Source organism: Chrysoperla carnea, chromosome 1 (genome assembly GCF_905475395.1).
Source record: "Chrysoperla carnea chromosome 1, inChrCarn1.1, whole genome shotgun sequence".
Lineage (NCBI taxonomy): Eukaryota > Metazoa > Arthropoda > Insecta > Neuroptera > Chrysopidae > Chrysoperla > Chrysoperla carnea.
In genome coordinates this window covers 4,443,716-4,457,160 of record NC_058337.1, presented here as the reverse complement: position 1 = coordinate 4,457,160, position 13,445 = coordinate 4,443,716, and the positions used below count along the sequence as shown (strand labels likewise).

At 30.3% G+C, this 13,445-nt stretch overlaps 2 protein-coding genes across 3 annotated transcripts in view; both read right to left on the bottom strand.

Annotated features, from left to right (window-relative positions):
• LOC123290563 (zinc finger protein Gfi-1-like) overlaps nucleotides 1-13,445 on the bottom strand; it is a 125,037-nt gene that overhangs the window by 43,386 nt on the left and 68,206 nt on the right. The gene's annotated exons all lie outside the window — the stretch shown is intronic.
• Nucleotides 11,893-13,146, bottom strand: LOC123290580. The gene is made up of 2 exons (XM_044870822.1): nucleotides 12,991-13,146; nucleotides 11,893-12,294 (listed from the first exon to the last, which is right to left on the bottom strand). Exons 1-2 carry the CDS (start codon nucleotides 13,064-13,066, stop codon nucleotides 11,987-11,989), a joined length of 384 nt encoding a protein of 127 aa, XP_044726757.1. The 5' UTR covers nucleotides 13,067-13,146; the 3' UTR covers nucleotides 11,893-11,986.

Sequence of the window (13,445 nt, the reverse complement as noted above, 5' to 3'; positions counted from 1 at the left end):
GATTATGCCGATCGCGAAATATCTGACGCATGTGCAAAACGCGTGAGTAAATCTCTCATTACGCGACTAAAGATTACCGAACGGTTAACGCGAGTGCTGACGGTATGAAAAATACGATGTTTGAAAGTATTATAGATATTAATTTATATCATGAAAAAAAAATCCGTATTTTCTACAATTGAATTATGAGGTTTGAATATCAATTCGTCTCCTATATAAGAATTACTTATGTAGAAAGGAAAGACGTTCTCTAGTACTAGAACTCCACCACCGCCGCCCCCCCCCCCAATAAATAATAATATGTATGAATTAAAATGATAAATTATAGACGAAGAAAATTGACAAGCATTGAAGACGAAAATTCTGTTCTAATTCTATATTATATATGTATATATGTGTGTGTGTATAAAGAGACAACGAAATCGTCTTCTTGAACATGTAGAATAATGATTATTATACGAATAAGACAATATGTTTTTATCTCACTTGATAGCATTCGAAGAAGGTAAGAAGTAGAAAATACAGGATGCCTCGAAAGACACTTGGCAATGGTTTCTCTTCATACGTTTATTATCATTATACACTTCCTCGAAAATATATTGCTTTATTTTCAAAATACAAAAGCCAAATTGCAGACTTCAAAAGAAGAAATTACCTAATCAATTACCCCAAAGGACAGGCAGTTAGATCGTAGCAGGAGCTAGTGTTCGTATCTAAATAGATAGGAGGATCTTTCAAGAAACATTCAAGAGGCGATTAGACTGGAGACTGGATAACTAGGATCCAGGAAAAAAGAAAAGCATCCAGGCTCATAAGCAACCGTGGCATTCCGGAATATTACAATCATCGCAAGGAGCTAGGTGGCAATTTAATGTCGGCTTCAATGGTAAGAAGTTAGATAGGTGAATGCAAAGTCTGTTTATGTTGGATTCTTAGCTGCATAAATGTGACAGGTAACACAATAGGAAACAAATTTGCGAATCTTGGAGCCAATAAGAACCGCGGGTTGATTTGGGAAAAACAAAGAGAAAGCAAATAGAAATTTGGCCAGATCGACATCAGGTTCTAAACAGTAAGAAGGATGTTTCTCTGCAAAATGAGACGGGGAGTCGCAAATGACAACTTCTGGGTGAGATCGATGAGTAAGAAGAAACCATAGAACATATCCTATGAAAATAGCACTTGAAAACTGGCGTGCCAAATCTCGAGGCAAGCTTTTTTAAATAGTCTTGTGGCAGCAGTGGAAATGTACATTGAGAAAATATGAGCTTTACTAAAGGCTTGAAATACTTCAATGCAAAGCTCCAGCTTCTGATTGAGTGTCGAATAAGCTCTTCAACCTATCCTGAACTAGCCTAATTGAGCTCTTAATCAATGAAATCATTGTCCAAGAAAAAGCAATGCAGTAATCTTAGGCTAAGAGACGGAAGAACACTTTTCGAATAGACATGTTTGCCAACCAATAAAATTTCATAAAAAATAGATCTCATCTAGCTATCAGATGGGTAGAAGTCGACTTCATACCGTCTTCTGTAGTTTGTGTAATTTTTGCTTGTGTAATACTAAAATGGGCCAATGACTTTTGTGACACGCCGTATTGTTGCCATTACCATTTTGCTTTTGCCTTGGCGTATATGAAGGATAAAAGGAGGATTTAATAATCTGTAAAAGAAGTGTCATCTACACGTACACGTACAGATATTCAAGTATTTAATATTACTTCACAACTATTTCTCTGGTGGGGTTTGGTGAGTTGGTTGGAGGGAACATTTCTTTAGTAACCCAGCCAGAGATATATTCGTAATACCTCTATCTACTCACTTCCTTCCACACTTACAACCACTTCTTCTACGACTGATGCTGCATAAAAGCGTAATAAATTCAGATTTTATGCTCAACCAGAATTTGTCTTACCTCCATTTTGCTTACCATTCCACACAACACAATGGTATATCGTATAGAACGAACGAACAGTCATCTTTTCCGTTTCTGCGCTTAAGTATGAGAGGTGGTTGGTTATAAATGTAGGTTTTGGTACTTGTAAAGAATGTCACATAGATTTTAATGATCATCTCATATGATTCTATCTCTTTTTAACATGTATTTGATTTTTATTTTATTACAGCACATTCTCGTAACTCTCGTAGAATGAATGAGTGTTTTTTTCTCTTTTTTTTTTTGTTAATCAAATAAACTATTTTAATTGTGTTAATTAATTTACTTTTTTTTTTTGCTTTTTACAGAAAATATTTTCTAAGATTTTTCATTTTACTCTTTTACAAGAAAATTTAATACATTTTTATTCTGTAAATGTTCAAGTTGGATTAAATCTTTTCTACTTTAATTTTATTTAAAAAAATACAACCTTGTCGATTTATCTGTCAATCAATCAATAAATTACTAATTCATTTACAAAATTATTAAAAGTCTTACAAAAATTATGAGCTAATATTATTTAAAAAAAAGTACACATTGGTCCATAGAAAAGGAAAAAGTAGTTTTTATCCGACTTCAAACAAAAACGGAGGAGGTTATCAATTCGACTGTATTTTTTTTTTATGTTTGTTACCTCAGAACTTTTGATTGAGTAAACCGATTTTGATGATTTTTTTATCTGTTTGAAAGCTGGTGCTTCCCGTGTGGTCCCATTTCATTTTCGTCCAATTTTGACAACGGCATCTATGAGAAAACTATAAAAGTCTTAAATTTGCATTAAGTATGCACGACAAGAGGACGAATAACTCAATATCAAGCCAAACCGATTTTGATAATTCTTGTTTTAGTGACAAATTAGTCTGTGTACTTCAGATTCACTAAAAATCACAAAATAAAAAAAAATTTAACAAAAAGAAAACCGACTTCAAAAGAAAAACTTTTCCAAAACAAATTAATATGCACAAAAAAGTAAAAAAATAAAGATAATATAATGTATTTAATATTATTGTTATTTTTGGAGTCGGTGTCAGCCAAGGAAACAACTCTGACAGAACAATTTTCTACATTAGCTTGGCTGACACCGACTCCAAAAATAACAATATTTTAAATACATTATATTATTGTTATTTTTTTACTTTTTAGTGCATATTAATTTGTTTTGGAAAAGTTTTTCTTTTGAAGTCGGTTTTCTTTTGTTAAAAATTTTTTTTATTATATCTTTAAATAAAAATATATTTATTTAAAAACCGAAAATACAATTTAAACAAATTTTAATTAAAAATTTTTATTAATATTTTATAGTCAAAATTGTTTTTGCAAAATAAATATATGTGGATATAAAAAGCTAATGCTGTAACAAACGTAATAAGAATATAATAATAACAATTTTCGTTTATTTTTATTGTGTTATATGTTAATTTGGACACTTACCCAATCTGAATATTGTAGACTTTTTCGCTTTTACCTTGGAGAGAATTAACAATTATTTAAAAACACATGGTCAACAAAAATTTTGTCACAAAAGCATGAGTTTACATCTGAAAATGATATAACGAGTTATATGAGTTTATTTCTGAATATGAAAGATTGATGCTTACAATGCGTTGAATACGAATCTGAGCGGAAAATTGCTTCAACACGTCACGTTCTATAGAAATTCACCCCTCAACAAGGGAAAGCTTGCCTTTTTCCATGAAATATAATAAATAGGTATAATGTAAATAGAATTAATTAATTATACCTTAACTAGTTTGATACTCGCCCAGTTCACTGGGCTTAAAAGTAAAAAACCACCGCTTTGTAGACCTCCACTACTCTAGATCTCACTTATCCCCCTTCCATAACGCTCGAAGGGATAGTTTAACACAAATAAAATATATGCACAGTTTTTCAGCTTTTTAAGTGTAAAATTCATTGAGTATCAGAAAAGATGGCCATGAAAACTTTCCGATTAAATTTAATAAAAAAATTTTTTTTTTAAATATATCTTCATAAATTATAGCTCATGTGTTATTCTGAAGTATGAGCTATATTGTTGTGCAATTTCATTCAAATCTATTTGGTAGTTTTTGTGTGAAAGCGTAACAAACGGATGATGGATAACTGTCATGAAATTTTGACTGTCGATAGAAATGAAAACTTACAACTTTGGGTTGTGAACTTTTTCGGACTTTTTTTTGAACTTTTTAAATAGGTAGATATTCGCTCCGTGTTTCGTTTCCATGGTAACGATACACTACTTTAATTATAGAATTGTATGGATTCATATATAATTGTATGGATTGCATTTAATACTTACATTTAAAATTTAATATTATTGTCTCACAAATTTAAATAAATAATTATGATAATTTACATTTGAAAAATAATATTTGTTCAATTTGATTGCTTATTTTCACAATTTTTAATGCATTAAGTTAAAATAATTCGTTTTTTACAATAATTTTAATTTGACATTTTCTATAACATTAACATGTAAAGAACTGCAAATTAGTAATAACAGCCTCCTTTAACGCCAAAATTTTTCACTGGAAGCGCTGGCTTCGATTTTATTGTCCCTACCATGACTACGCACACAACGAATAAAAAACTTTCTTTTACTGTAATTCTCACTAGTGTCCACTTCATAAATTTTTAATGTGCCTATAAATACATACATTTAATTTATTATTAAATAATTTTATGGTTTTAAACAAATTATCTAATAATAATAATATAAAAGTCTAAATCCAAATTACTACAACAATAATATAATAATTGTTTATATATAAACTCAACAAAGTAAGTATATGTATTATATTGTTGTAAATATAAACAATATTATTATTTAGTCTGGTTATAGTGACCAAAGGTTGGTTTTGGTCATCCTCTTCATGACTTGCTTGGTAAAACATTTACAATATATACATGTAATAATACTTTTAATTATACATACAATTCTATTTGTAATGAAAAGCTTCGATTAAAACTTTGTCTACATTTGGATAACTCTAGTGGTCATGACTTTACATTGGAGTGGCTGGTTAATAAAATAAGTGCTTTGTTTTGTAAATTTGTTGTACATGAAATATGCCAAGAGTTCGAATAAGATATATCAATGATTTTTTTCCCACTTCTTAACAAAATAATTAATAATAATATAATTAGAAAATCGAAAAAATCGAGAAAAATTTTTGTATCTAATTTGGATAAAACTCAGTTTATATGCTAATTTTGACCCAAAAATCACAAAAATCGTGTTTATATTATGATTGGAAGCGTAATTTTTGGAGAAAATCGCTAATCGTATGCGATTTTGGTTGATATTTCAGAAACTATACATCCAATCTTAAAATGAACACGATTTTTGAACTTTTTGGGTCAAAATTACCTTTTAAACTGAGTTTTATCGAAATTGAAGACAACAAAAATATTCGATTTTTACCGATTTTTTTAAGGGGTACCCCTTTAAAAAAATCGAAAAAATCGAGAAAAATTTTTTGTAGCCAATTTTGATAAAACTCAGTTTATATGCTAAATTTGACCCAAAAATCACAAAAATCGTGTTTATATTATGACTGGAAGCGTAATTTCTGAGAAAATCGCTATTCGTATGCAATTTTGGTTGATATTTCAGAAACTATACATCCAATCATAAAATGAATATGATTTTTGAACTTTTTGGGTCAAAATTACCTTATAAACTGAGTTTTATCGAAATTGGAGACAAAAAAAATTTTTCGATTTTTACCGATTTTTTTAAGGGGTACCCCTTTAAAAAAATCGAAAAAATCGAGAAAAATTTTTTGTAGCCAATTTTGATAAAACTCAGTTTATATGCTAATTTTGACCCAAAAATCACAAAAATCGCATTTATATTATGATTGGAAGCGTAATTTTTGGAGAAAATCGCTATTCGTATGTGATTTTGGTTGATATTTCAGAAACTATACATCCAATCATAAAATGAACACGATTTTTGAACTTTTTGGATCAAAATTACCTTATAAACCAAGTTTTATCGAAGTTGGAGACAGTAAAAATTTTTAGAAGAATTAACGTACCATATCAATTAACATTAAAATATGTCAAAGTTTCAAAAAATTTACAAATTGATGTTTTATTGTATCAAACTTAAGGAATGTGTAGAGCATTATAGTACTTTTGGACCCAATTTTAAAAATTTATCAAAAATTTAAGCAACCAACTTTAAAGTAACCTTGAATTTTCGTTTATAATAACAGTTAAAACTACACAATTAATATAATAATTAGAAAATTCGTAAAAAAGCTTTTTTGTAAGGTTGTTGGACTATAAAACACAAGAATATGCTGGTCATACGAGCACGAAGTACATTTTCTGCAATTAGATCTAGATTTTCTTTTTCCCATAAATGATAAATATTTGCTGTGAACAATAATATATATGAATACATCGTTAACCCAATGGTCGAGTTTCTAGATTGTATTATTCGTACGTAACGTATATATAGAAAAAGATTCTAGTTATCTATCTATTTATTCCTATAATCTATACAACTAGAAGATGTTTGGAATGTCGTCTAGGACGGATTGCGGGACACACTCGTTGTGTCTGTGGAATGTTCACAATTTACTTGTCACACAAAAATATTATACTGCACAAAGTGAAACGATTAAATGAAAAGAGCATTTTATTTCATACAGAATGACTCAAGATATACAGGAATGTTGGCGGGCTTACTAGAAAGAACGGCCTCGACCGTCTCACATGAAGTAAGTGTGCTCACAGGAATTACGATTTATAATAATAATAATAATGGGGTTTAACCTCCGTTTCTCTAACATATACGCCTATAACAGAGGCCACCCACATCATTATTTGTTAATCTTTATTTATTTAATTACAAACATATTTACAATTACATTTTGATGTGGGTGGAGTCGGTTACTTCGTTCTTATCCAAAAAAGACAATGTGATCAATTCTGCACTCCCATTAATAATAAATTGTTCACACTGCCGCTTCCTGGATTCGAACCTGCAACCTAAGTCTAAATGGACACACATTCAAAGGCAAACGCATTAGATCGCTCGGCCATTTAGGCTCTTTTATTCTAGTAATTATGAATATTTAGGTATACAAAGTTTAGTCCCAAGTTTATAACGCTTAAAAATATTGACGCTACGAACAAAATTTTGGTATAGGTGTTCATAAAATCAACTAAGTAGTCCATTTCCGGTTGTCTGGCTGTCCGCCTGTCCACCTGTAGACACCACAACTCAAAAACGAATAGAGATATGCAGCTGAATTTGATTAAGCGTGTTCAGGACGAAAAAAGTGACGTTGAGTTCGTAAATGAACAACATAGGTCAAGATCTAGGGTCTGTAGGACCCATCCTATAAACCGTATCAAGATGAAATTTGTATAGCGTCTTCAGGACGTAAAAGGTAACGTTGAGTTCGTAAATGAGCAACATAAGTCAAGGTCTTGGGTCTGTAGGACCCTTCTGGTAAAGCGTTAGAAACACTACTGTTTACCCTCAAGGACGTAAATAAGGACAAAACTGTGGTATCCATTTTCTCCAAAATTATAAAAGCTAGGGAGTTGAAAATTTGCAGGTAGATTGATTCAAACAGCGGTCTTGTAAAAGATGGAAATTTTCGAAAAATAAAATATATGGCTGCCGAAAAGCAGATTCAACACTTTCTATACATGGTATTTCAACTATTAACTCAGTCAATTGTTTGTTTTCACATGTTTTAATCTAGTACCCCTTTTCCCAAATACAAAACGTATACAATTAGGAACTTTGGTCCAAAAATGATGTTAAATTTGGTTTCTAAACCTTGTTACATCCTGTAAGTTTGTGTCATCACATACATCGATTCAAACATAGAAAACATAGAAAGATCTAGATATATGGTTATTTGGAAATGATTATGAAACTTGATTATGAGAAATATTTATACGTCCTGAATTCACCCCCTATTATTTAATGACTCGAAAGGGATTTATACAACTGTTAATGAAAATATTTTCAATGATATAGCTATATGCTAGATAGGTACTAAATCATAAACTATTTAATATATTAGTTCGTTCGCTTCGTGTATTCGCATTTCTAATCATGATTTTTTGGTGAAATCAATCAGAAGACATTTATCATTTTTATTGGAGTCGTGGACACTGTAAATATTCCCAAGTATGTTGCATTTTATAAGGATATTTTTGTAAGATATTTATCCCACGTTTGCCAGAAATTTTGTCTAGACAATCTAGTATAAGTAACGTCACGTCTAGAGCAACGTTACAAAAAAGTCCGATCTTAAAACGGCTAAAATTTGGATTTTTCTTTTCTTATTGAAATTAAATAGGTATTCCCAGACAATTTTGCCATTGCTATATCCACTTTTCCAGAATGAAATAAAATTTTGAGTAGATGCTAACAATAACCCTTCTTCTAACTATCAAAATTGAAACTTTTTGCATGGGTTAAGGTAGTACGAGACTCTGGTTGGAAAGGTAATGAGAGAGCAGACAAGCTTTCCAAACTGGGAACCACCATGGCTCCCACTCAAGAAAAGCTTGCGAGGATGCCATACCAAGAAGGTCTTAACAGATTAGGAGATAATCTGAAAAACCAACAATTAATGGCATGGACCAGCTACGAGGGAGGGCGAATCGCCAAAAGCCTGTTGGGTGAAGGAAACTCGCTCGGTAACAGAGTCGAGGAGATCTTGAAACTAAACAAAGCTGATATTAGAGTCATCGTAGAGTTACTCACAGGGCATGATAACCTGAACAAGTTCCAACAACAGATTGGAAAAAGACAATCTCCCGCGTGTGACAGATGCGGAGAAAATTCAGAAGAAACATCGATCCACTTTCTCTGTTACTGCCCAGCGCTCATACAGCAGCGAAGGAAATGGTTTGGTCCGGCCTTAGTCGAACCAGAAGAAATTAGGAAACTCAGCGCTAGGCAAATCCTGGGTTTCAGTACATCAGTTGGTTATAATAGCCACTGAAAAGTGTAGCGGGGATAGAATACAAGGGTCTATTTGGCCAGGTGCTCTGAACCATTGCTTCGAGGTCCGATGCTCGAGCATGGCCCGCTAACCTCCATACCCATACCCCCCCCCCCATACCCAAGCTCAATAAGCCAAAAATATCCGAAATTCTATCCCGTTAAAGTAAACTCATAAAAACTTTACCAAACTCTCGTACCAATACTTCTCTCTTAGTTTACTACAAGTTTAAAAAACGTTTCTAACTGTGGAAAAAGGGTTTAACAGGTTTTTAATCTATGTAAAAGAGTAAAAACGCAATTGAATCGAGAATGAAAGTCAAAGTAACAAGTATAAAAATAATTACATCTCATTGTGATTATATCAGAATGAAATTTTTTAGTAGATTTTCTATTAGAAAAAAAAACCCTGATATTTAATATCACATGCTTTCGAGATAATGGAAAAATAAAACTGGGAAGAAATATAGTGAAACGTGTGCTAATGTTTAAGAGGATACAATATACACACACACAATTAAAGCAAACACGAGATAACAAAAATAATAATAAAAACAGTAATTAGATTCGAAAAATATCAAGTTGACATTATCCATATATATATACTTACTAGAAAAACTGGGAAATGTGGAAAGAGAGAGGCTTGGCTATTACAATAACACTTGTAAAAGACAATTAACCAACGAGAAAGGAAAGTGGAGAAAAAATATAACACATACGAACCAGGAGGAAATTTTGGTGGAAAGGTGAATGTTTTTTAAATAATTAGGTATCATTTCCCCCATGTTTTTCTCATAATTTTTAAAAAGATATTTTTTTTTGGATATTCTTAATTATTATTATTTTGTGTATATGCAGAGAGTTTTGTTACCGATTCTAAAACCGGGTGTCAAACAGACAATTCCGGGTGTCGAACAGACAATTGGGGCCTGTATATAAATGCGAAGACAGTGGCACCATCTGTGAGCTACATCTAATACTAACATATAATTGGCTACATTTAATATTAATTTTAATTGAGTGGCCATCTGTAGATTCTTTCAAGTATTAAGAAAACTTCATAATGAAAAATAAAAAAAACGTGATAACAAAACATAAACAATTAATTTTTGCTGTTCTACAGTAGAATAACTTAAAAATTTAGTCGATATTAAGTAATGAAAAATTTTAATTATAGTTATTATAATTTTAAAGTTATTTATTAATTAATTAATTGTAATTTTAGCAATAAAATGCCACGACGTCGTACGTTGATGGGTCGAAAAGAGCGTGATGGTAATCGATCATTAATGAGTGATAATCGGAAACGACGAAAACAAGATCATGAAGAATTATATCTTTATCAAAATGATATTAATTTTAAAATGTATGCAGAAAATTTTGAGATTGCTCAAAAGAGTTTGAATTTTGAAGTATGTAATGTATGTCATCGTCGTTGGTTTGATTTACAAATTAATAAAGATGGGTTTTGTTGTATTTGTCATAAATTTAAAATGAATTGAATATTTTCACAGCGGATAATAACATGGATCCTGGTTTACAACCTGATTTTTTAAAGAAATTAACGTTCGTTGAGGAACAATTAGTTAAAAAATATTTGTCAATAATTGAAGTATAATTTTATTTAAGAAATATCTATTTTATATGATACCATTCGCAAGCCATTACAAAGTTATACTTTTAGCTAGTTATTAGAAAATCCAAAAAGTTGTTAAGTTGTTTATTAACTCACTTTGTTTATTAATAAATTCAAATTTACTTTTGCTCGTGAATTTGGGAAGGCTTTTATTATATCATATACGAGCACATTTGTTCCGGTCAATTAACACCCGGTATATCCCAAACACATTCCTGTGAAGTAAGGTGTTCGTTATAATATACATTTATTTTTTTCTTTAAGTAGAATTTGATTACATTTAGGGGGTGGTAGATACAGTGTTTTTTTATAACACCCATTCGAATTGGTGGTGGTGTATCTCAGACTTTGAAAACAGAACAAAAAAAAAATATAAATAAAGAATTTTATACGTAACTGATTTTTTTTTCATTTGTTTTAATGTTTTAAGTTTAAAAAAAGAAATGGGGTAAATAACTGTCATAGTATGACATTAATTGTTTGGTAACAAAAAAAACATCGTGTTCTTACTTTTTTAATTTTTTCTTTTTCTAATTATTGTAAAGAACTTAAGTACTAGTTTAACACAAGAAAAACAGAAAATTAGAAAAACTGTTTTTTTGCACTGTGCCTGAGTTTCATTTCAGAAGTTTCCATGACAATGACATTACTTTATTAAAATATAATTTTATGGACATATAAGTCTACGGTTTGCATATGTGGTTTACATGGAAAATTTAATCTTATTTTCTAGCCAATGAAAATCAGTTATTATTCAAATCTACGACCTCTTTTAAATTGTTTTTGATTTCTTTGGGACTGTACGAAGAATATAAAAATTTTGGGGAAAAGATTTGTGGAAAAAACGGCATGACAGGGAGGCACAAAGTTCATATACGATAAAAAAACATCTCTATTTATAGATTTTGCCCACTGGATCTTTTCCCTTAAATGCGCCACTGATTTGATAAAAGCACAAAAACAATAAAATTTGAAAAAAGAGCTTCAGTGATTCTATGTTTACCAAACCTTGTCTGGATTATATCCATTTCACTTGTAAATGGATAAGAATACAGAGAGTTTTGATAAAATTGAAGGTAATTTCTTATTAAAATGACATATACCGTTACGAAGGCCGCTATAAATATGTTGGTTTTTATGTTTCAAACAAAAAAATTCCTTTAATATCTAGGAATGATTTGCATTTTTTTCCATGCTTTCAAGGATTTTATTAATCTGACTCCACCTTTAGATTGAGATTAATTCAATTTTCGGTTAGCAGTTTGATACTTTTAATTTGAGCAAATAATATATGAATATTAGGGCTAGAAAAAACAAGCACAGTATATCAAAAGAAAATATTTTTTATTTTGCCATATTTTTTATAGCCGTTTTTGACATCTATTTTATGTAAGGCGCATAAACTTTACATTATGATGAAGCTGACACACTTACGCTTTTGGTTTATTCCATGGGTATATTGTACGTCCAATTACCCTTTCAGCCACATTTTTTATTCCGAGGTTCCAAAAACCAGCTCTTGCACCTATTTTATTGACTATATTACCCGGTGTCCACAAGTCGACATAAAATTTCGTAATGGCCCGTTCATCCGCTTTAATAACATCATCATAGGTTTTACTATTTTCATACGCTATGTCATGTTCACGAGCAATAGTATCGGCAGAATTTACAGGTTGACCATTATTTACTGGATTTCCTGGACCCAAGTAATTGAACCCAGGATAATTTAAGCCAACTATATATATGAAAAACAAATTAAATTAGCTTTTGACGCATTCGATTCAATAATTTAGTCTAGTAGACAAGCTCAAATTGGTGAAATATAAAAATAATTGTCTTACGAAAATGTTCCAGAAGCGTTTTTAAACACATACAAAACTTTAAAAGTTATAAACAATTGAACATGAAAAAAAAAGTATTACATTTTTCGCCAATTTTTAAAATATTATCTAATAATTAAGAAATTCCCAATAGAAAATCCTTCCTTCGGGAACTCTATCTCTAATATTATTAATTTTAATTTAACGCAGAAAATAGGTCTTTTTGGGTCATTTTTATATTTGGGTAGTAGCGGCATAAATGAATAAGTAACAAATGAGAAATAAATAATGGAGATTGAGTTCCGAAAGTCAGGATTTTTTGTTGGAAATTTGCTTCTTTTTAAGAATTTTATAAATTTCGTTAATATTGATATTTTATGAAATATTGGTGAAAAACAAAAATGGATTTTTTTCATCTTTAATTGTTTACAACTTTAAAAACTTTTATGTGCTGAAAAATATTTCTGGTACATTTTTTTTAGACATCATTCTGAAATCTTACCAGCTTTCACACGTTTTTTCCGACCATTATTTTTATATTTCACAAATTTGTACTTGTTGACTGGACTATATTATTTATTTTTTTAAAACTTTAGGCCTCGGCTACTTACTTGGTTCACAATAAACCGTTGAGAGTACGGCAAAAACAAACAAAACAATAAATAACTCTAAATTTATTTGACGCATTTTTTTGTAAATCACTTTTACTGGTAAGATTCACTTTGCTCCTTTGGATCAATTATTGACTTAACTATGATTCGTAAAGTATTCATAAAACTCTTTATATACCCAAAAAATAATCGAAAATGATTAAATTTAAAAAAATTTCACGTTCACAATGGCATATGATAAAAAATTTAAAAAAAGGGTTAATGGTTCATCAATTTTTTTAGATAAATTTCTTAGAGAAATGTTTATAATTCGGATAATTCTTTGGGGAAAACCCACTTTATTTTTATATTTGTTTGATAAATTGTTTTACGCTAGTAATCGATAATATTGGAGACGTTTTTTCCAAAAAAAAAAAAATTATAATAATAAAAATAGTAATAAATTAAAAATTTAC